At 54.2% G+C, this 24,449-nt stretch overlaps 1 protein-coding gene across 2 annotated transcripts in view; it reads right to left on the bottom strand.

Annotated features, from left to right (window-relative positions):
- The window catches only part of TTC7A (tetratricopeptide repeat domain 7A), a 120,957-nt gene that overhangs the window by 31,743 nt on the left and 64,765 nt on the right, over positions 1-24,449 (bottom strand). For both annotated transcript variants that reach the window (XM_063077878.1, XM_063077879.1), the window contains 4 exons: positions 18,009-18,126; positions 16,399-16,456; positions 15,470-15,542; positions 10,259-10,419 (listed from right to left, as the gene is read on the bottom strand). In XM_063077878.1, coding sequence (XP_062933948.1) covers positions 10,259-10,419; positions 15,470-15,542; positions 16,399-16,456; positions 18,009-18,126 — 410 coding nt within the window. The remainder of the gene's footprint in view (positions 1-10,258; positions 10,420-15,469; positions 15,543-16,398; positions 16,457-18,008; positions 18,127-24,449) is intronic.

The following is a 24,449-nucleotide window of genomic DNA, read 5'->3' as shown; positions in this document are numbered from 1 at the left end:
TGGGGAACAAACATTGAGGTCTCTTAAGGCGGAATGCCTTTCCCACACCACTGGCATCTGAAGGAGGATATGCAAGCGAGTGCTCTCGGGGAAGACAAAGGATCAGGGATCGGTGTAAGCAGGTCTGTGCTCTGTCCCGCTGCTGAAGCTAGGAAGGAGAGTCCCTGTACTGAGATGTACCTCATTCCTGGCACTCTCTGCAGCCCATCCAACCTTGCAGCACGTGTGCCTGGTCCTAGCAGGGGGCTGCAGTGCATACAGAAGCCCACTCTAAGAGTTTGCGCACTCCTGAGAAAGCCACCAGGGCCTCCAGCAGCCATGCGAGCCACCCCAACACCCAGGCTCAGGGCTCCCTCAGTCACTATCCTGACCGCTCACCTCATCTATTACTGTGCTCTGGTCTAAGGCAGAGACCTGTCACCTCCTGGGGGGCATGGACAGGAGCCAGCTCTGCCCCTGAGAAGACAGAGACCAGCCAGGCCAGCATCCCTGTTCCCATTATAAAATAGCTGTCGCCACAGGTCACCAGCTTTGCCAGTCTTCCCAATCGCTCCTGCTAGGGAGGATGATGGAGGTTCCCAAAAGAATGCTGGCATCTGCCTCCTCTTCCTCCCTCTCCTCCCAGGCCATGCCTGGCCTGCACTCCTGGTGCAGGATCAGACTTAATTATGTGTCAATGGGATTAAGTCCTGGAGCTTTTCCCATTTGAGGCAAAGACAAACAATCTCTTTCCACGGCTATAAAGAGGAAAGATCCTAGGATGAGTCTCCTCAGAAATGGGTGAGCATGATCTTTCTAAAAACCTTTTCTTGGGCCAGCCCGTGGCTCACTCGGGAGAGTGTGGTGCTGATAACACCAAGGCCACGGGTTCAGATCCCATATAGGGATGGCCGGTTCGCTTGCTGGGTGAGCATGGTGCTGACAACACCAAGTCAAGGGTTAAGATCCCCTTACCAGTCATCTTTAAAAAAATAAATAAAAACCTTTTCTTTTTCAAAAGGATTATTTTGTAAATTGGGGTTATTTTTGTGCCATCTCTGGCTAAGCAGGCACTGTCCTGGGGGCAGAGGCATCTCGTCCATTCCCCCTACCTGAGGGTTCCAATGCCCCCTGCTGTGTCCCCTCCCAGGCTGCTCTCCCAGAACCCTGTTCTTGGTGGTGCGGGGACGCTGGCAGAGCAGAACTGGCTGCAGGAAGGACGTGGGCTGTGTGGGTGGCAGGCACAATGGTCCATGTTTTTACTTTAATGTTCCTGAAAGCAGCTATCTATAAAGTTACTCAGCACCTGAAATAAACACTTGAACACAGCGACTGCCCTGCACCTAAGGGGGCCACCTCTGGCCCTTGCTTGCTGTCAGATGAGAGGATGTATTTCAGAAAATGGCCTCAGATGATGTGGATGTACTTCCAGGTCTGCCGCTAACTAGAAGTGCCTTAAGCCCTCTGAACATGCCTGCTTGTCTGTAAAGCGGGGAGAGTAATGACACTGCCCGGGAGGGCTGCTGGGAGGAGCAAGGGACATAGAGCCTGTAAAGCCAGTGCCTGGGACACAGTAACCCCTCAAGAAAGGTTAGCTGTTATTCTCAGATGACTTTGTCATCTCAGACCTGTCTTCCCTACAAGATCCTGCCTTCCTTTGGGCAGGGACCAAGTCTTTCTTGTCTCTGTAGCTCCACTGCCACACGTCGTATCACTCAGGAAACCTCTGCTGAAGAACTGGAGAGGAAAGTTGAGTCACAAGGATTCGGCAAGGCCTGGAAAGCTGAGAGTGCTCCCAGCATGAGAGCAAACCACAGCAGTGAGGCTGTGGAGCCTGCTGCAGAGCTCTCATTCTCCCTGGTCCAGCTGGTCCCGTCTGGACGTTCGCCCTGGGCGGCTCTTCCCCATCCCTCTGGCTCCTGGCCACATTGGAAGCCTCCACGGTGGGGGGTGGCAGGGTGGCGGCAGGTGTGGCAAATGCACACAAGGGGGTATTATCTCTTTAAAGGGCAGTAATTAGTAATTCCAGCTGATGGCTGTGCTGCAGCTGCGTTAATGAAGAGTTCTATTTTTACAGGAAACACATAATTGAGTGACAAAGCAGGCTGTCCTCTGAGCCAGGCAGCCACGCCCCTGGAAAGTCAACTCCTCACCCAGGAGGCCGGAGCCCGCACAAAGCACAGGGATGGACTGGAAGTGGCTGCATCCTGTGCCACATGTCAGACCCAGTGGTGAAGAGCAGGTCCAAGTCTAATGACCAGTGTGCCTTCTAGCCATGTGGCCTTTGACAAGTCACTTTAACTTCTCAGAGCCTCAGTTTCTTATCTGTAAGATGGGAATGACAGCATCTATTTTGCCAAGGAGTGCAGTGTGGAAATAATGCAGCACATAAAAGCCCAGCAGGTCTTCATAAAGGCCAATCCATGTTTGCTGTAACTGTCATTCTTATCTGCCTAGCCCCTGCTATGTGCAGTTCTTACGCGGCCCCGCTTTACCTTGTTTCCTCATCTGTAAAATGGGAATAATGATGGTGACAGTTCCTATCCCTCCCAGGGCTGCTGAGAGGATGATATGGGTCAATGCAGGAGAGTGCTGACAGCCGTGTGGGCACATGGCAAGCACGGGCTGTGTGGTTGTTGCTGTTACTGAAGCTCTTGGGGTTCAAGAACACTAGGCTTGTCCAGCCAGCCAGCTGGCTGGGTTCTAGTTCCTGCTCTGCCACCCATCAGCCACTTGATCTTGAGATATCATCTTTCCCATTAGTTTCTTTGCCTTTAAAATAGTGTTGTAAAGACCAAAAAAACACAAATCAAAACAACAGCACAGCACGGTGAGAGGTGTGAGTGCACTCTATGGGCTGCAAGATGCCCAAATCCCCGTGCGATCCCTTCTTTCCTCCCATGGTCAGCCTGTCTAAGGTCTAGCATGGTGCGCTGGCTACCCAGACGCGGGTTTCCTATGGTGGGGGCAGTAGGTAGAGAAGAGGCCAGTCCCTGCCCCAAAAGGACTTTCAAACTCAAAACACCTGAAGCAATTAGGAAGCAAAACAAAGGAGCAGAATCACGTACTCAATTGAGTGGTTCAGCTTTGAAGTATAAGGGGTTCGAGTACAAAGAGAAGCCTGAATCTGGATGCTGAGTCGGGCAAGAGGGGCTCCGCTCACACGTGATCTGTGATCACCTGGCTCTTATGGAGTGGCCCAGGCCCCAGCCAGGATGCCATGAATGCAGCCAGTGACATGGGTCTCCCGGAATCCTCCAGATGCCATGGCTCTGGGAAAGACTCCACCACGGCAACTGACTGATTAAACTCGCACACATGCTCTTGGAAGGTGTGATTTTCAAAGGGACTCCAACAGCAGCTACCTCCTTGAAAGGGCGAGGCCTGGTTAGTTCCAGCCTTATTACCTTCCCAGAGACTAATCCTCAACATGGAAGGGATCCTTTGCGCAGCTCTTCTTAACCCTAAAACCAATTACTTTTCCTTGGGTCTGGAGGATTACACTGACCCATGTGTCCCAATCTTTTAAGATGCATGATGATCCTCCACTCTTAATTCATTTAACGTGATCCAACTTTGAAGCTTTAAAAAACAGCCCGAAAGCTTCTGCTTCTTGAAGTTAGCTCCTCCTTACTCCAAAGTCCCTGCCCCACCTGGTAAACAGCCCTGGGGCTGCTCTGAGCCGCCTGCACCCATGGGCACACCCTGTGGCTGCAGCATGGCCAGGCATTCTTGTCGGAGTTCTGTGCTGACTGATGGCTGACCTGGCTGGCCTCGACTGGCCTCAGCTTCCCCCAGCTGCAGGCCTCCTCCAGTTACCTTGAGATGACTCCCCAAACACAAATTCAAGATCTTGAAAGACTTGAACATGAGCCTTTTCATAATCATACAGGGGTGGAAGAACTTCCAGAAAGAAGGCCCTTAGGTGAAACAAAGGAAGGTTTCCAGCCCAATACAGACCCTCAGGGACCTAGTGCAGAGAGGTCAGCCCTGCTTTGTGGGCATGAGCCCTCTCCCAGGGGCAGAAAGGCTTTGCCTTGGGTCTGGGCCACCCCTGCTACAGAGAATCACATGCCTAGACCACAGCCCATGCGGTAAGCAAGGAGATCAATGAGTGAGTATCAGGAAGCACAGGACTAAAACCACCTCTGAAGGCAAATGAAGAATTCCTTTTGGAAAAACCTGCAAATATCTTTCTTCCTCCTTCCTTTCCTTCCTCTCTTTCCCAAACAAAACAACCTATGTCATCTACCTTCCTAAGTCTGAACGTAAGCAGACCACTGACCACAGACTGAGGACTGTATCTTACAACCTATACATGTCACATAGAGCAAGATCACGGAGGCCTCCTGGGACAACCGATAACAGGAAATGCTGAATGTTAGCCCAGCTTAGCTGATGAGGAACTGACCTTTGGGGAAGACCCATGCTCCAGTGATTACGACTGGCTTAGCACTTCCCCTGGCGACATGGCCTGCAGGTCTACTTGATGGCTGGTGTCCTCATCAGAGGCTGTGGCAGCCAAACATGTTTAGTGAACCCAGCAAAGTGATAAACTATGTTTGTGTTAATGCCTCTGATTCCAACCTCCTCACTGGAGTGCTGGTATCTTAAGCATCCTTTTGATGTACTACCAGTCCCTAATAAGAACAATCAAATAAACACACTGAGTTTAACTCAGAAATGTTAACAGAAGCCCCAGGACTCTGATCCCTTCTGCTCAGTGGAATGCACCACTAGAAATATGTCACATGCAACCTGAAAAAAAGGTGAGGTGGGCCAGGTAGATCAGAGAGGTGCCCTTGAGGTCTAACTTTGGCCTCAATTGGATTCAGCCAAGATCTGGCCCAGCTAATACCTAGTTATCAGCTCAAACATTTTCCAAAACAGTCTAGGTTTCCTGGGGCAGAAGGCTGAGGCGGCTGCATTTGCTGCATTTGTTTACATGTCACGAGCTCTGGCTTGTGGAGAGGGCCATATTGTTCCCTTGCTGGGGAGTGCCTCTGGGGTCCGGCACACCTTTCCCCAGGACTTCCCAAGTCCCAGGACCAGGGCTGGGTCAGCAGAAACTCCCAAGAGGGCCTATCCCTACAGAAGGGGGCTTGGGGGTGGGAGGAGGCGGCCTTGCTGACTGTGGAGAGGAGAAGGGGAAACCATTTGCTCCTCTGCTGCCCTAGGTACAGCCTGGGTTTTCAAAATCAGCCTGGCGGACTGCCAGCCTAGGGCGGAGCAGTGACTGACAGGCTGGTTATTGGAAAGCTCCCATCATTAGCTCAGGAACTTTGTTTGGTTACTATGGTGACCTTCACTACAAGTGGCCTGACTAAAGCACAAGGAATCTGTTACCTAAAACCATCACCCCACAGAGCCTATGGCTTCAGGAAGGACGCTTATCAGTGGCCAGTTCCCCTTGACCCCATATTCTGGCCCCTCCCTGGTTGGGCCTCTCAGCTGCCTCCCACACCCAAAATGAGAAGAAAGGACTAGCAAAGGCATCTCCAAGCTTGTAGGGGACCTCTCACATTCTGGAGCTCACCCCCTGTGGCCCCCTGGCTGGCTGGCCAGGGACAGCCTGGCTGGCAGATGTGTCCAGGGCTTAGTTGGAAGCCCACAGGATTTCAGGGAGTTGCTAGGAGTGTCTGGTTCCCACTGTGCTAGGTTCACACTGTCCCTGCTGGGCCATCCATCTCTGCCTCATCACGTTTTTGCCGTTTTAAACCCGAGCTCCATTAACTAAAGGTCGCCCCACAGCATGGAAATCAACATCCTTTTTGCTCTGCTTTCTAAGCCCTGAATTCAGAAGGGTTTTCAAAAGTTAGACTCTACAAAAGCTAGGTTTTTCTCCAGGAGTCTACAGCCTGCCTGTATGGGAATGGTGACCTCTTGCACAGCTAAGGAGCTTAAAAACCGTTTCCCAGAGCTTTCTTCCCTGCCTCTGCTCCAGGCCAGCCTCGCTGCCGGTGCCTCCCTCCTCTACCTCCTGGCCAGCTGCCTCGGGTCCCAGGTTCCAGTCTGACACTGTTAGTAGGCAGCCTCCTACAGCCCTCCATGCTGCCGCCTTAAACATGGCTGTAAATCACTTTCTCTTGTCTGAGCCTCACGACAGACCTCAGAAGCAGAGGGAGACAGGACAGATGTCATCGGTCTATTGGTAGATGAGAAAACAGAGGCATAGAGAGGAGGTGCTGCAGGTGGCACAGGAAAGTGACAGACAACTTGAGAGCAGGGACTACACTGTGGTTCTCACTCAGGGACAAGCTCATGGGGACAGGGATCCATCCACCCACTGGCCTCTGCCCCTGTGTCAGGCCTCTCCAAAGTGGTGACACGGGCAAAGCCTACACCCCAACATTGGTCTGCCACCTTCTTCCTTCACTGTGGCAGGCTCTGGGACCCAATAGGCTGCTGGCCTTTGCAGAAAGAAAAATCCTCTAAAAGGCCTCAGGCACTGGAACCACCGTCTGTGAGTTGGAAGAGAGACCAGACCACAAGCCTTTAAGTGTCCCCTGACACTTAAAGACACTAAGGTCTGAATACAGACCTTGACGAGGTCAGGACGAAGGGGGTTTGATTTTGTGATTTTGCTGCAGCAATGTTTACTGGACCGGTTGGTTCATTAACTGCCTTGGCAACAGCTGGAGCCACACACAGCCTGTTCCCAGTGCAGGGAGCAGCTGGAGAAGCAGGACACAGTGTCAATCGAAGAGCAATGACATTTTTCAGTGATCCCTGACCCATAATGGACTCAATGACATTTCCTGCTAATCCATGGCTTTCTGTACTCCAGGGTTTCATCTGGGGGGAACAGTATTGACTTATTTGCAAAGAGACATGGTTACACCCTATGGTCACTTGACAGAGCTGGGTAGTAGATGGATTACAAAATATATATGTATGTTAAGTACGTGTGTGTGTGTGTGTGTGTGTGTGTGTGTGTGTGTGTATACACATTTGCTTAAAACAGCAGAGATTTCTTCTCTCACCATTCTGGAGGCCAGAAACCCCTGTATTTTTTCCAGGTAGTTTTGCAGCTCTCTAGGGCCAGCTCAGCTCAAAATAGAGCTCCGCACAGTCCTGGAGGTGAGGCTCAAGTGGTCACTCAGAGGTTACAGTGGCTCAAGCTAAAGAACCTGCCACTGCTCCACCCTCCTCCCCTATTGCTCCTGGACAAGCAGACTGGGAAGTGTGAGGCACTCCTGGGGATGAGCCATGCTGGTCCCCCAACGCTCCACAGCACCACACTCTACAGTGACAGGGAACAGAAGAGCCATGAGGTCTCAGGGGGTGAAACTCAAATGCTCTCCTTCTGGCTTCAGAGCTGTCTCCCTGCTGCCCATCTGCGGCTGCAGCCCTCCAGAGCTTCTGAATCCCCTGCAGTGGCTCTGTGATGTCTGTGTGAGAGATGTTCCCACATAGAGGCCGCCCCCTGAAGCTCCTGCCTGCAGAAGTGGGGGCACTGCTTTCCAGCAGCTCCTTGCAAGCTTGAGCAAGCACCCGAGACAGCACAGTTATGCTGCACACTGACAAACAGCACAATCTGCACAGGGCTGCTCGACCTTTCTTGGGGTTAGGCCCCCTCTGAGAAAGCCATCTCCCTGGATACACACACGCATGCACAAAATGTCACGGTTCAGGTCCAGGGGCCTGCCCGCCTGCCATGAAGACTCTGTCAGCGAGCGGAGCATTTCCTGGTGGAGTTAGCACCTTCCCGAGGGTGGGAGGAAGGGAGGGGGCAGACAGCACATGGGCGAAGGCCAGTAGCAGGGGCACACACACTGCCCATGTGGGTGAGAGACGGCTTCCTAGCCAGGCCCAGGAGCCCGGGAAGATGGAGGAGGAGGCAGAGGCTGGCCCCACACCAGGGCAGCCCCCTCCCTGCCACACCTCACACAGCGTGGGCTTCCATCTGGGAGCTGGCCTCCCCACACCAGGGGAGGTGCTTCTGCCTGGCAGGAAGCAGTCAGCTCAGAAGGTAGGAAGAGACGCCGAGCAGTAAGATGCCAGAGCTCAAATGGAAAGGCCTCCTGAGCTGGAACCAGGGGTATGAGGAGGGCCGAGGGGGCAGGGTGCACACCTCCTTCCTCTGCTTCCATTAAAACCGATCTGCTCCCATCTGCTCCATAGTCTCGGTTTCCACGTAAGATTTCATTTGTAAAAAGGACTTGCTGAAAAAACATCTGACAACGAGCCTAGCCTAGCCTCTTGTTTCTTCTGTAATATACACTCAGACCAGGGTGGGCGAGAGGCCCCTACCCTTTCCCCACCCTGAGGGCCTAAACCTTTTTCTTGACCACTTCTGCTTCCACTGAAGTCTAAATGACCAAAGAGTAAACCCCCACATGCAAAGACACACAGACACGCACAGGCACACACATGTACACCCAGACATACAGAGACACACACAGGCACACAAAGACACACACGTACACATAGGCACAGACACACACATGCACACAGAGGCATGCATAGACACAAACACAGGCACATACATGCACAAAGACATGCAAAGGCACACCCAGACATGCACAGGCACACACACATGCACACCGAGACATACACACACATAGGCACACATGCATGTACAGACATGCACAGGCATACACACATGCCAGCAGCAGTGGGTCAGATCCTGCCAGACAGGTGTGAGGATGGAGTTTGAAAAAACGTCATGTGCCAGCACTGGGACTGGAGAACCTTTGTCTTTTGTGCATTTTCATTAAAAACTAAAAATGAAATAAAATGCTGTCACCCTGTATTGCTGTACTGTATATGGGATTAATGACATAAGGCAACTAATCCCTTGTCCACACACACTGTCTTATCTACTTCAGGACTCCCTGAGCTACCTGCCTGTTCTAAAGTGAAGAGATTCTGACTTTAAGAGTCTCCTGAAGGCTGGGTGAAGGCTCAGAATCAGGGCCGTCCCTCAACCACAAAGGACAGGCTATGTCGTTGGCCACACAATGTGCAGGATGAACAGGGCCCTCAGTCTTATTCACTGGGGCGCCGCTCTGCAGGAAGGCACGTGATGGAGTTTATATTCAGGAAACTCTGCCGTTCCCAAAGCACCTTTCTTTGACCTTGGTGTAGAGGAAGCCGTCCACAGCAGTCCTCAGCACCTTGGCAAAGGCCACAGGCAAAACCACCTGCAACATCCTCTGAAGCAAGCCCAGGGCGCCAGGCATTTGCCCTGTGGTCACCCCTGTCTCTGATGGGCTAGTGATGGACAGAGGTGGAAGCCCAGGCTCCCCGTGAAGAGAACCTCCCTGGGCTGGAACAACTGCAACTCCCCTTTGTCACCCATCACTGCAGAGACACGCGCCAATTTTCTCTAAATCTTTGTGAACCTGCTTACATTGCCAGTGTGAGTCACCTCTCAGGATAACCAGGACCCCAGCTTCCTCCTTGCTGTCTGCAGTGGGACAGTACTGGGCTGGTTCTAAATGGACTTCCTCAGACCCCAAGGAGGAAGAGGGCGGGAGTCGGGGTGCTCTGGGGCCTCTTAGTGTGGGATCCAGAGGATTCAGAGAAACAAAGCCTGTTACACCCAGCATCACTGCCCCAAGGGGAGGAGGGCAGATATCAAAAGATGACCTCCCCCAGTTCCCTGCCACAGAGCAACACACCCTCCTGCCTCAGTTGGCCCAGCATGGTTCTTGTTCCTCAATGTCCTGGCCAGGTGGCAGTGAATCCTCTGTGTATGGGTGGGGGCAGCAGGGCCTAGTTCTGTCCCACCCAACTGCCGCCTGGCCCAAGTGCAACGGGGGATTATGGGGAGGGGGGTGGGGTTTGTGGCAGGACCACCCTGGAGGGAGATAACTCCCTCCCCCAACTGCCAGCAAAGGGGAGGCAGCTGACCTGCTTAGAGGAAGGGGGATGGCCCCCTTGGCCTCCACCAGCCCAGCCAGTGTTAGAATACCATCCTTGGCTGTATCAAGGTTATGATTAAATTACATAATTTTGGTGTCCTCCCGAGGCTTACACTCAGCCCAGGGTGGGTAGAAACAGCTGGTGCACGTGCATTCAAGCACAGTCTCTTCTGCAGTCCACATAGCCCCCCAATAGCTCCCCACTCCCTACCTGGCACCTCTTGGTGCAGAGCACCATGGCTATTTGCCAACCCTATTGGTTCTCGCCCCCATCTCTCCACCAGGGAGAATGCACACAGTGGGTGCTTACTCCATGTGTGTTAGCTGGTGACGTGGCAGGTGGGCCTGTACGGGCGCCTGCATCAGTGGTCGGCCAGCCCCGGGCCCAGCAGCACCCCCAGGGAACTCACTTGAAGTTCTCGGGGTACTCGGTGATGGCCATGTTGATGACGTCCAGGGCGGGCTGGTAGTGTTTCTGGGCAGAGAAGAGCAGTGCCAGCAGATGGAGGGCATTGGCATCATCCCTGCACACGTTCAGGGCCTCCTGCAGCTGCTCCATGGCACTGGAGATCTGCCAAGGGAAACCCACCAGCTTAGCAACCTTCCCCAGGCACAAACCTCCCAGGACGCTGGTGCCAGCTGCCAAGGGGGGCACACCAGGATCAACTCAGGTGAGTCCCGGGTGCTGGGCCAGGGATGGTGCTGCAAGAAAACACATCCCCCAAGTGGCTGGCAGGGAGGGTATCAAGAGATGCAGGTTTACTACGTAGCACAAAAGACTTAGGTAGACACTGGGAAGCACTTCATGACCGGGAGGAGTGGAAGCTACAAGAGGCCAGATGCTTTCCTGGAGCTCTGCTCACAGGGGTCAGTAGAGTCCGGCCCAGGGCATGGGGGGAGGGATGAAAAGGGGGTGCTCCAGGCTAGGGTGCAGCTTGACCAAAGGCAGGGAGGCCTGCAGGGGCGGGTACCCAGAAGAGGGGGAGACCTTGAACGTGAGCAGTGTGGGGCCTATCTAAATTCTTTTTTTTTTTTTTAAAGATGACCGGTAAGGGGATCTTAACCCTTGGCTTGGTGTTGTCAGCACCACACTCTCCCAAGTGAGCTATCTGGCCATCCCTATATAGGATCCGAACCCATGGCCTTGGTGTTATCAGAACCACACTCTCCCAAGTGAGCCACGGGATGGCTCTATGGGCCTATCTAAATTCTAGTCTTGTTTTTTGTGTGGTTTTTTTTTGTTTGTTTGTTTGTTTTTCAATTCAATGAATTAAGGCTGGTTCTATTTTTATTTATTTATTTATTTATATTTCTTTAAAAGATGACCGGTAAGGGGATCTTAACCCTTGACTTGGTGTTATCAGCACCATGCTCTCCCAAGTGAGCCACGGGCCAGCCCTAAGCCTGGTTCTATACAAAAGAAGTAGGGCTGGACAGACAGGAAGAGGACAGATCACACAGGGTCAGGAAAGCCACACTTGGAGAGTCTGACCATGGGAAGACACCACAGGTATGGCCCAAGGAAAGCCTTTCCTTCCGGTGTGGGCAGAGTTCACAGCACTGGGGAAGAGACCAGAGGCCAACATGAGCCCCAACTGTCACTGGCTAGTGTTTACTGCCTCTCTCCTTGGAGTGCTGGGTGACAATGGGTGCGGCTGCCCAGGGGCAGCAGGTACAGCAGAAAAGGGCACCTTCTACTGTTCCTGCCAACCCTGCCAGGTGGGACTCCAACACCTACCAGATCTAGCTGCTGAGGGCTTTGGTGCTGGGGCCACAGCCCCATCTGCAGGTGGGGACCAACCCCCCAGCACATCCCACAGGGAGATTGTTTCTAGGCTAAGGCCACACACCTGCCTGGCTGTCTGCCAACTGGCTAGGGTGGGTCACTGCTCATGGCCCGCCCCAGGGAAGGATGTGGATGGTTCGAGAAACTCCCCTTTTCTGAAGAAACCATTCTTAGCACGACACCCCTAGATGGGTCCCAAGATTCCCCTGGGCTCTTGCCACTGAGCTTTCGAGGAGGAGGGGTACTTGTCTGTGATCTGCCTTTGGGTGGTTTCCCCATCAGAAAGTGAGTGACAACCACTGCCTCTGTCTTCACCTCCGATTCCACCTATTGGCATCTCCACCCACCCACTGCTCAGCTGGCAAGGCTGCTACTCTCAGAGAGAAAAGATCCCCACCATGTCCAGGCCTGCACACCCCTGGCAGGGTCCAGGAAAAGTTTCCACAAGCATGAAGGAGAAAAAGGAATTTTGGCAGTCACCAATTAAACACTCTTCTTCAAAAGAGGCTGGGCAGTCCTGGTGGCTGCAGGAGCTCCTTAAGCAGTCCCATGTGACCTGCAAGGAGGCAGCCCTCTCCAGTCCTCCACCAAACTCACCTAGGGCCCGCGGCTTCTGCGCCCCTGCTCAGCCACACCCCTGCTGATTGAGCACACTAGTTTCGGCCTGTTGGGTGCTGCAGGAGAGTGTGTTTATGAATTCACAAGAGCCGGCTTCTAGAGTTGGCCCTGTGCTCTCTAGCCTTTGTTCCTGGTGCTCCTGCCTCTCTGAGTTCAGTGTCCTTATCTGCAAATTAGGTATACGCTTGACCCCAGAGGGTTGAGAGTGAATGTATGTGCAAACAAAAATGCCTGTTTATCTTCTACCCTTGCCCACCCCAAGAGGCCCAGCATGTGAGGCCAATCAGTAGCAGAGCAGGAGCTCCCATGGGGGTTCCTACTCCCAGCCAGGGCTCTCTGTGGGTTCACACAGGCTGCTGAGCCTGCGCTGGGTAAATGGGGGGCCTAGACTCAAACCCTGTCCCGGCCCAAGGCCAGCCTCCTCTTATGCTGCTGCTTCAGGGCCGTGGCAGGGCTCAGCTGACCGCCACCTCCACCTCATTCCTAGCCCCTCTGGCCCAGCCCTACTCCCCAGGATGCCCGTGTCTCCTCCCCAACACACACTGCTGCTTCATCGAGCAACACCCTTGACTTAAGGCTCTGCTCCCTGTTGACACGCCACTCCTCTCCTTGCCCCTCCCCTCAGCATTTAGCCTTCGGCAGGTGTGAGGCTGTGACCAGGTACAGAGGGAGAGAGGACTGGGAGGGCCGGGCTCTGTTTCAGACAGCCAGCTAGCTATAGGCCCAGAGCTGGCCAGGCCCTCTCTCTGGACCTGTTCCTGTGCCGATGGGGAAACCACCCGAAGGCGGCTCACAGACAAGTACCCCTCCTCTTCAGAAGTTCAGTGGCAAGAGCTTGGGTGCTGGGGTCAGGTCAGACGGTGGACCCCAGCTCTGCTACTTCCCAACTGGCACCTTAGGGCAAGGGGCATTCCCCATTCTGGGCTGCAGGTCCTCTGCTGCAAAATGAGGATAACAGCCATACTGTTTCAGTGGCTACGAGGATGAGACACTATGAAAAGCGTTCTGCACAGTATCAGCATCGCAAACATGTTCTGAAGTGTGAGTTTCCCTCTTCAAGCCCCTCAAAGCCTAGGCAGCTAAGGAAGAGGGAAGATTCTTCCTTCTCGTCCAAGGCACATGCTCCCTTGTGCTCTCGGGCCTGGGAGCTGTGTGGCTCCTGCAACTCTGTCATCACCAGGGCTCCATCCCCTAGGAACCTCATGAGTCTTTTCTGAAGAGTCTTGCCAGGCCCAGCATTCTCCTGCAGTGACCTTCCTTTGTGGATAGGTCAAGAAGAGCATGAGGAGGAAGCTAGGATCAGCGTGGCCACCAGCTCAGCCTTTCTGTGCCGCCCTGAGGATGCTCCTACCCTGGGGATTCTGCCAGAGCAGACTCCATTATCCAAATCTGCGGCCTTCACTGCTCAGGCAGCCAGAGGTGCTCATGGCAGGATGGAAAGGCAAGAGGTCTCAGAGACCCAGGCAGCCTAGGACTCTAGCTTAGAGTCCATTCAGAGGCCCTCAGCCCCCTGAGGCTGCCAAGACCTGGGGTTCCCAAGGAAACTGGGCACCAGGCACCACTAGCCCAGCCCAGCAATCTCTCTGGGAGGATGGCTGCTGTTCATCAGAGACAGGTGAGTAACTCGAAAGATTAAAAAATGCATAACCAAAGGTGTTCCTGGGAGCAGAGTGATGATCCTGGAGAAGGAGGTGCAGGGGTACCCAGTGTCTGGCCCAGGACCCAGAGGTCAGAGAAGTGGGTGCAGCCTGGAGGCGGAGAAGGGATGGAGGAAGATGTGGGGGGAGGTGGTGCAGGGGGAAAGAACAGAAACAGCCGGCAACCTCAGGAGAAACCATGGGAGCGACAGCAGGGCTGCTGGGGAGAAGATGGCTGAGACAGAGGTGCTGGAGAGTGAGAAAGAATGACTCAGATACAGAGTGACCTAGGGCAACAAGGGCACTGGACGAGGGTCCAGGTGTGGGGTCAGAAGGCAGGGGTCCCAGCGGTGAGAGTCACTGTGCAATGACAGAGGGAGCTGGGCTGGCCAGAGGAGAGGCTAGAAGTCAACCCTGGCCAGTAGGACCAGCCTCCTGCTGGTGAGCAGGGCTGCTAGGGCCCCGTCTCCAGGTGGGCTAGGGGAGCGGGATACCTCCAGCCAAATGGGACTTCTCAACTGTGGCAGGGCAGGCTTTGGATCAGACGCCTGAGTTCAGTGCTGGCTTGGCCTCAGTTTCCTCAGGTGTATGACAGGGCCCCTGTCACCTACCTCATCAGATGGTGGGGCTCACCCAGTCTAGGGTGGGAGACACAGCCCACCCATAGTAGCTGGGTCTGCCCTCACCCAACATGAGTACATGGGGCTTCTGTGGGCTTCTTTCTGGAGTTCAGCCAATTTCTGGATGGTGCATTGAGGACAGCTGTGCTGCAGGAGCCCAAGGCTTGTTTGAGTCCCTGAGCAGTCAGGTGGGGATGTCAGAGCCAGCACGCACTGGGTCCAGGCCACTTGAGAGGTCCTGCTTCGGAGGCTGTGCATGTGCCCAGAGTGCCAGCCTGTGGGCCAAGGTGCATGTGTGAAAGCAAAGGAGACTCTGAGGGCCTGGGGTGGGGAGTCCCTGGACAAAAACCTGAGTCCTGGCAGCACCAACAGTGCAGCTGCTCAGTTGGGGAGAAGGCCAGTCTGCCTGGAGAGCTGTGGGTGTGGGTGGTGGTCCTGGTGGGGCCTGGAGAGCTGTGGGTGTGGGTGGTGGTCCTGGTGGAGTGGAGGTGGTTGGACGGGAGGCCCCTATCAGGACCCAGAGGCCGAGGCTTGACAGTGGTATCCACAGATTCAGGGAAGAGCTTTAGGGCCACACAGAAGCCCGTCCAGAAACAGTTCCATGTGCCAACCCCGCTATTTCCCCAGACCCACGGGGAAAGTTGGCAGGTGGGGAGGACACTAACAAATGCTTGTCAGGGTCACTCATCAGTTTCTCAGGAGCCTGAAATGTTGTAGGGGGAGTCGGGAGAGAAAATAATCCCCTCCTGTGTGTTCACCATGGGCCAGGGGCTTTAGCCACAACGTCTGACTTCATCCTCACTAAGCCTCTCTCAGGAGAGGTAGAAAGTGCTCACACAACAAATAACCAGAGGCTCAGACAGGTTAAGTCACTTCTGGAGGGTCACACAGCTAGTAAGCAGAGGTGTGAGAAGATCAGCAGCACCAGGGATCTGGGGGTTAAGAATGGTCACAACCCACCTGTCGGACAAGGGCGAGCTGCAGGGAGACGTAGAGGATGATCTGGGGGTCACCGGGCGCCAGCTGCTGGGCTCTGCATGGGGAGAGGGAGCAACAAGTCAGGCACCAAGGGTCCAGCAACCAGCAGGTGACCAGGGTCCCCAGCAAGCCAGCCCTATGCTGGGCACTCTCGAGGCAACTCTTCGGAGGATTCTGCCAGGCCTACCTTGGAGGGGCACCCAGCTGGGAGACGATGGTTCAGGCAGAAGGCCCACGGGCAGCCCCAGGCAAGGGACAGTGGCTCTGAGAGGGCTGGCACTGAGGTGACAGACCCTGAGGGAGGGGTAGGTTTAAGGGTGGGGGAGACAGCATGTATATACTATGCAGGCCTGGCCCCTCTCCTCTGAGCATCTGTCGCCCTGGCTATAGCCTCCCCACATTGGGACAGAGGTCTTGGGAATGGCCTGTCTGGGCCGGAAGCCTCAGGAATGAAAGGCTGGTGGGGAGGGTGGGAATAGTTCCCCATTTCCTGGAGCTCGGAGGAGGTGGGCAAGGACTGGAATTTGCCCCCTCCCTGGGTTGGGGAGCCACGTGTTCCAATGAAGCTGGCATAAGGAGTTGGGGCCAGGGCCTACCTGGCAACACTGCCACAGTGGTGCTTGGAGGGAGGAAGACACACTGGGGGGATCAGAGGGAGGAGGCGGGGATGGGCCAGAGAAGGCAGTGGCAGGAAGTGTTGAAGGCCAGAGGCCTGGAGCCTGCACCACCCCAAAGGTCCTTCCTTACTTCCCATGTCACTTCTCAGAGCCTTGGTTTCCTCGTCAGTAAAACAGGGACAGAAACCTCTGCTCTGTCCACATCAGAAGGTCTGATGAGGTAAGGCATGTGACGTGCCACCTTCTGCCTCCAAAGGCAAGAGGGGCCTCTGCTGCCAATCCCAGGCTCCTCACCTCTCTAGCGTCTGCAGTGCTTTCCGGTGTAGTTCATCCTGCTTGGACTTCAGGGTGGCTGCAGGAGACAGGATGAAGACGAGCCATCAGATGGCTGAAGAGGTGCTGACCTAGCTCTGCCCCCATCCCCAGGGCACACAAGCTCTGCAGGGAGAGGCTCTATCAGAGCTCTGTCTGGCAAACCTCAAACTGCAGCAGCCCTGGGCTGATGCTGTCTGTTGCCCTGGCCTCCCAGCACATTTCCTGCCATGCTGGTTCCTTCTCTCCACTGCCTTCTCTGCTACCTGGGTCACCTTGACCCTAGGTAGGGTCAAATGCCCAAGCCTACAAGCATTCCATGACACAGTCATCCCCCTCAGGAGGCCCCAGCCTCCACAGAAAGGCCACCACCTCTGACTGGGCTTCCTTACCCATGAAGATACTTGCATTAACCAGAACCAGGAACTGTTCCAGTAAATTTCATCCCACTTTAATGCAGCAGGGCAGGGTTTCTTAGCCCTGGCTGCATGCTGAACCACCTGGGAAGCTGTCACATGACTGTGTCCAGGGCCCACCTCAGAACGGATCAGAATCCCGCTAATGAGGACCACGTATTGAGAGTTGTCCGGGCTCCCCAGCACAGAAAGCTTAGAAAGCAACCGCTGTTTGGAGAAGGTTAAAGGCAAAAGGAGGGTGTTTTGGTCAAAGCAAACCAAACTTCTAGAAAGGATCTGATGACTACCTCATTTGACTGGTGTGTAGAGACCCTGGTGCTCCCTAAGCAGAGCTCACCGATACCTGAAGACACGCCCACTGTCACCAAAGAGCAGGGTGCTAGCACACACTAGACTCTCTTACACAGCTTCCTCCCTTCTTTGTGCACATCACAGTTAACTCTCACTGTGCTGGGCCTGTGAGGCCATGAGAAGTGGGCTCCCTGCACATAGCCCTGCTACCAGGGTCTGGCATTCAGGGGAGGTGGGTGATTACTATTCCAGGTTTGGTCTGGGTGGGGGCCCATCACTACCTGTCCCTCAAGTTGAAAGGATACAAAATCAGGTGGCTGTCCCATGGGGGGAGACACACGGTTGACCTGGCAGGATTGGGGAGAGAATGCCAGGCTTGGGGTAGGTAGGACTAGAATCCATCAGCCAAACACAAGTATTTATTAAACACCTGCTGTGTACCTGGCACTATGCCATGTGTTGGGGGGGCTTAGAAGACCCCAGAAGATTGCAGCGGTGCTGAGGGTAAAGGCAGGCCTATGAGAACCAGAACAAAAACACCATGGGGTTGAGGCTGATGGCGCATTACAGACAGAAAGCACCAGGAGTTCCACAGAGAAGATCAGCATGGGCTTTGTAGCAGCTGGGCCTGGAGGGTAGGAAAGGCTGGGCCCATGAAGAGGAGAGTGGGGGACATGTCTGAGAGTGACGCAAGTCTGAGCAAGAGAGTGGAAACGGGACTGGGGGTGTGTGTACGTGTGCACGCATGCACGTCTATCCCAGAGGCGTGGACGGCGCATATGGGAAAGTGGTGAGGAGGCGGGCACTGGAGGGGCAAGATGCCTGGGAGGCACTCAGGAAGCCTGAGTCACTCCCACGCAGAGGCCTCCTAGGGCCTGCACTCACCGTCGGTGGCTTGCAGGCTGTAGGTGAGACCCAGTGCCAGGTAGCCCTTGGGGAGGAACTCCCCCGCTTCGTCCCCCAGGCTGATCACCATCATGGCAAAGCTCTCCGCCTCTTCCAGCTGCAAAAAGGAGAGGCAAAGGTCACTGAGGAGGGGAATGGGGGGCTTTGCCTGCACAATCACCAGCCTGGGGCACCGCTGGGCAAGTACAGAGAAGATCTGCAATTCCTCTTGTGTGGGCAGCATGACCAGAAAGCAGATGGCTTGTCTAAGGCCACACAACCACTGAGTGAAAGAACAAGAGCTCAAGGCCACATGGCACTACCTCTCACAGGGAGAAGCTGCCCTTGCCCCAGAGATCCCAGCTCCCCAGGCAAGCTCTGCTGAGAGCGTGACCCCAAGAAAGACTAGGCAGTCTATGTAGCTCCTTTGCTCAGTGGCCTCTATGGGCTCGTGTCTGCACCTGCCCAACTCGGCAGAGAGCAGGGAGCCAAGGCTGGGGCAGGCAGGGCTCTGGGCTGGGCTCGGAACACGTGCCTTGCTGGCCATCAGCAGCCCCATAGAGCAGGCAGCCTGCCACTCTGGCTCCCCATGTGCTTGCTCCCTCCCTGAGACAAGGAGCTCAAACTTTCAGGGGAAAAAGGCCCAGGGCTGTTTTTGTCCTGGGAGCAGGAGGGACTGTTCCAGTTGGAAAAGGGCCAACGGGTGCAGGTCACGTGTGCACACCTCACACACAACACAGGAGACGAAGAAAGGGGCACACACGAGGTGGGTCTCACAAATACTCTGGGGCACCCACAGCCGTCAGGCTGGTTGGGCAGGCGGGGGACAGAGGGGACCTCAGATATGCCCACTCATGGCCCACATGCGTCCCTCCCACCCGACTCAGGAAATGTCACCCGCCCACGTGCCTAGCATGGCAGTGTGCCTGCGTTCCTATCACTGAGAACACCAGTTTCCAGAGAGAGCAGGGATGCTTCCTTCATCACCGGCCCACAACAAGCGGGCTGGCTACATCATCATACCCAAACCCTCCAGTGCCACATGGACACCAAAACCCCCAACCATGGGCATCTCCCCTGTCAGAGGTTCACAAAGTCAGTCACCTGGGGAACTAGAGTCACACCAAGTTGCTCCTGGCACCAAAGCCAGTGCTGCCCCTGCCCCCTCCTATCCCTGCTCAGCCTCCCATGCTCCCCAGCAGGAGAATGGCAGCTGTGTGTGTCCCCTGACCACTGGCCACAGCTGGGGTGCTGGTGGTGGTGAATTCTCTCTCCCTGGAGTTTGGAATTGAGATCCTGAGACAGAGGCCATTAGCCATAGGAGGCGAGTTGGGCTGAGTCCACCATTTGGGTGCAGCAGTGGTGAGCTATGTGCAAACACACACACTGAAGGAGCAGACAGCCCACTGTGCAGAGAGGGAAAAATAACACCCAAATGCAATAGAAGCAGAGGGGACTACCTGACAGTCCAGAGAGAGGGGATGAGGGGCTGGCTGCCTACCATTCCCAACCTCCAGCTGCCCTGTGGTCCAGCTCAAGCCACCAGCCCTTGCAGTGGGCCCCCTCCAGGCTGGAGGGCTGTCATTAAAAGGATGAGGGAGTCTGGGGTGCTGGGCTTCTGTCTTTAGTGCTATCAGGACCGAGGACCTAGGGCTCAGGGGAGGCTAAAGCCAGGGAAACCCTGCAGCTGCCTGCTGCCCAGCCTCGGCTGTCCAGGGGGCCCAAGGTTGTCTCCTGGACCACCTGGCCCAGCAGGACTCAGGAGGGCTGTGGGGGCCTGAAGTCAGAGCCACACGGAGAGAAGAGCACCAGGGGGCAAGTCCCAGACAAAGGTTCCAGTGCTGGCTCGGCACTCAACAGCCATGTCGTATACAACAGAGCTCTGACAAGCCAGCAAAAGGGGAGAATGCTGTCACAGCAAAAAATAAAACAAAAAGCTTTATAGTGCACCATTCCCCTTCATCTAAAACAAGAGCGGGAATCCTAACGCCCTTGAGAATTTGCCTGTGCCACTTTTGTTCTGAAGTACGATGATCCCACCCAACTCCAGAATCAGCTCCACACCAGGAACAAGCTCTACACACAGAGGGAGAGCAGCCTAGTAGCCAAGGACACAAGCCCTGGGGCCCGACTATCTGGGCTCAAATCCTGGTTGGGTCACTCACTAACTTTGGGCAAGTCACTTCATTTTGCTGTGCCTCAGCTTCCTCTCCTGTAAAATGGGGACAACAACAGTGTCTCCCTCATAGGGTTGCAGGGAGGACTTAAGACACGGTGAATGCTCAGAGCAGTGCTTGAAAAAATGTAAGCTATTATTATTTGTTTTATTTTACACATTTATATAAATGTTACAAGTACACAACACATATATGTGTGTATATATATAATTAGTCAAGGCTTCCAGGCTTTTTCTTAAATCTCAGCCTAATATGGCGAGTGTCATCTGAGTAGAGTCCCTGTCCCCTACACCTACATCATCTGACAAACTAGGAAGTGACATCAAAGAGCCTTCAGAATCCATAGAGGGGATATTACTGCCTGTCTTTTGTCTCTCAGCCTGACCCTTAGTCACAGAAAAGTAGAGTCTACTACTCCCCAGACTCTGTGCAGCCTGCTATGCTGGGTGGTCCAAGCTCTCGGACCCATGTTCATGGTCCAGGGCACATATCCATACCGCTGCTAGACCTACCCACTGTCTCAAGACTCACCGCTACTGTGGGTAATGCACTGGAATATTTCCTCTCCTATTCTCTGATGGTCTATTTCAACTTTTTTTTTTTAAAGAGCTGTATTTCACAACATGCTAATGGGTCTCCACCTGCGATCTGCAAACACTGTTCTAATCACAGGTTTGCAGAGAAGCCCAGTGCCTGCCCTTCTACAAGTACCCTAGCCATCCTCCTCCCTGCCTAGTACCTCATGTGCCCTTTCCAGACTCCAGACACTTCCTCCTGGTGCCTCAAAAGTTAACAGCTGGTGGCTGCTGCTTCTGCAACCAGCTCAGGTTACAGCACTGGCCCCTCCTTGCTCATCAAAATACTTCTAGGGTAAGGGATTTCCAGGCTTCTTTTTCAACCTTTCTCTTCCCGGTGACACACCACTCTTTAATGCCTTCTTCATCCAGGGCAGCCATGCAACCTTGCCACAAAACCCAGGTGAAGAGCCTCCTCTGCTGCCTCCCTTGCAATTCCAGGGTGAGGGAGGGCTCACCTGGCATTTTCACGGTGCCACAGCTACTTGATGGAACAGGTGTTTTACAGCTGATGTTCTCAGGCAACGGGAGTTAAGTGACCCATCCAAGGTCACCCACCTAGGAAGGGGCAGAACTGTGTTTCCAACCCGGGTCCCCTGATGCTAAACCTGCCTGATACAAACACCCTCTGTAGTTTTCTATTTTTCTCCTCTCTGACCCTTTGGGAAAAGGATGCATTGAGGCATATAACGTTTTGATCCTTTGTTTTTGCTTTACATAAGAAAAACTTTCCTGTGACTTCACAAGTTCCTGTAACTCTCCAGTTTTCCTCATCTGGTCCCTACACAGACAGACTCTTTGCTTGTACACTCTGCTGGCGCTCGGGGCTGTCTCATGCACCCTGCAGTGGGCTGAAGAGGTTTCACGCCAGGAATCGTCACCCCGTCCCTCTCTTCTTGGGAATTAGAGAAAGTTCATTTCTGAACCTACAGAGCTTTGTTTAAAGAGTACCTCCAGTTTCTCCTTAGTTCCTTCCCAGGGGGCCCAGAACCTACTGTTAGCTGCTCTACTGAAAATCCACTTTTCTGTTCCTGGGAGGAGTAGGCACTCTTTCTAATTTCCACAAGCTGGTGGCAGGAGAGCTGGTGTTCTTTCTTCCCTACCTCATAAACACTTAATCATCTTCCTGGCTCTGCCCACCCCTGAATTTGAAAAATGAAGGCAAAAATGTAAAGGCACATCCTTTCCGAGTGCCTGCTATTTTGAAGGGACTGTAGCAGTGACAGCTACCATTTATCAGGTACCAGGAACACGCTAAGCAGGTACACACCTCATTTCATCCCTGATGCTCACAGCCACCCTGTAATAGCGGACGTGAGTGTTTCCAGGTTACACGTGAGGAAACTGAGGCACAAGAGAGGATGAATTACTCCCACAAAGTCACACAGCTAGGAAACAGGTTGGTGGGGATTTGAACCCTGGCGTCTCTGCCTCCGAATCCTGTGCTCTTTCCACTACCCCCTGCTGCCCCTCCACGGGAAGAAGGTGAGAGGTGGCATCACAGCCTGGCTGTTCCAGTTTACAACCTCCTCCCCTGTCTGTGTGTGACAGACGTGCACACCCCATCCTCTCTGCCTCCTATAAAGCTTTCAACTTTCTAAATTAAACAAATTTTAAACAACTGTGTTTGGAGGGATACTAAAAAATATTTACATCTCCCTTTCCTCCTCCTCCAAAAATGGGGATGCTGGCAGGACACTGGCCATGCTAAGGCAGGTGGCTGCCACACAAGCCTCTCTGGTTTCAGCGCTGTCATCACCACCACTGGGCCAGAGCCTGGGAAGCCGTCCCCGCCCCAAGGGGAGCCTCAGGCTGAACCCTGGGACCAGGGTTCTCCCACCCCAAACCAAACCTGCTTCAGCTACTCCCACCTGCTACAAACCTCCGAATCAGCCAACAGTGACCACACAAATCTCTGCCCGGCCCCTACCCAGGGCAAACTCGCTCTTAGCCCCAGACTCAGCGTAGGGCGTCCCACACTGGCTCTGGGCATGACAGGATGCAGGGACAGCAGGTGCTCCGCCTCTGGGCATGTGGCCACCCACCAGTCCGGTTTCACCCAGCACAACTCGTTTTTCAAATGTCCTAGTTTCAGTCTCCCTTCTTGCAACCCAGACCAAATTGTCCACCCCCAGATTTCTGTCCCCTGTCCATGGGGCTTGGCGGGGCTTGGTTGCGCTTGCTTGGGGCTGATGTGAGCCAGAAGAGTTGTGAAGGCAGGAGATGACGAGGGTGTCAGATACCGTTCAGAAACTGCGCCCTGTCTCATGCACGAATGTCCCCTGCCCGCTGCCATTCTTCCCCCTGAAGGCCTTGAAAAGAGTGTTCTGGGCTGCCCCTCACCTGGCCTCCTTGGAGGACAGCCTGCCCCGGGCCCCCCATAGCCTACTCTCTGCCCACCACCAAGCCAGAAAGCAAGAATTAGCTGTACAGTGCAGGGAGGACCACTGAACCCAACGCAGATCTCCCACCCCATCACTGGCTAGTTGGGGGGGGTGCCACATTATAAGTTCCTAGTAATACCTACTATGTGCAGGCGTCTTTGTCAGGGAAAGGGGTCACAGTACAAGACATAGGAAGTAAAGAAGTTCCCCATCTAGTTGGGAAGACAAGTACCACTTAGCGCAGAACTCGTTGCCAAGTGATTGTGCTCACTGGCAAGGAGGAGCCATCCAAGGAGCAAAAGCACTGAACTCTGGGCTGGGGTTTCAAAGAAGAGAGTTCCTGCCCTCAAGAAACACAAGTGATCACAACGCAACATGATCCATGCCCAAGGCAGGAATAAAGGGAGCTTTAGGAGGTGTGGAGGGGTGGTGGTGGTGAGGCTTCCAGATCAGGGAAGGCTGCCAGGAGCCTACCCCCTGCCCACCAGCAGGACCTCGCTCTAGCCTGTGCCTGATTTAAACCTTGGCTCACACCAGCCCCTAAACCCAAATACACTGCTCAGCTGAGGTTAAACAGCTCACCCTTCTCCCCAATTTTAATGACAAGTCTGCATGTTTGTTTCCTTTTGGGCTTTTCTATTTATGTTGTCATTGATTACTTTGCTCCTAACTCATCTGATTTCAATTTGGACTGATTTGATCCTAATTTTATTACCATGTAATCCGAATGCACATAATTACTGTAATTATGCTGCTGAGGGAAACAGCTCCTCCACGGTGGGAAGACCTAAATTTAGGGCTTCCTGGCAAGGGCGGCTGTTGGCTGGGTAGACCCTCAGCTACCTCAGAGCTGGCAGCCTTTAGGAGCACAGATGCCCTCCTCCCCCCACCCCCACAGAGATGGGTATTTTGGGCTTCATCCCAGTGATGAGCTCGAGGCCTCTCAGAAGCCCTGGGAACAAGCAGGGGTCTGAGCTAGGGATCAGGGAGCCCACCCCTCTGCATTCTCCTGCTCATACCCCCACCCTCTGCTGCATACGCTTAGCACCCACATGCCACCCATGTCTGGGGTACTTGCTCATAAGGACACCCTGCCTCTAGGGAGCAAGATGCCAACAGTCTTCCCCAAAAGACTTGGGGAGCAAGAGGGTTCCCTGATGACCATGGAGCTGGGGAAAACAGGCGGTGATGGAAGGGTCTGCCGTGGGCCCGCCCGGATCCTCCCTGCCACCTCCCAGCCCAGTCCAAGGTTACCTCCTCCATGAAGACTCATCCAGCCCTCTCCATACTTTATGTCATTTATGT

Source organism: Cynocephalus volans, chromosome 14, assembly GCF_027409185.1.
Source record: "Cynocephalus volans isolate mCynVol1 chromosome 14, mCynVol1.pri, whole genome shotgun sequence".
Taxonomy (NCBI): domain Eukaryota; kingdom Metazoa; phylum Chordata; class Mammalia; order Dermoptera; family Cynocephalidae; genus Cynocephalus; species Cynocephalus volans.
The sequence above is the reverse complement of the archived record's forward strand: the minus strand, read 5'-3'. Positions and strand labels throughout refer to the sequence as shown.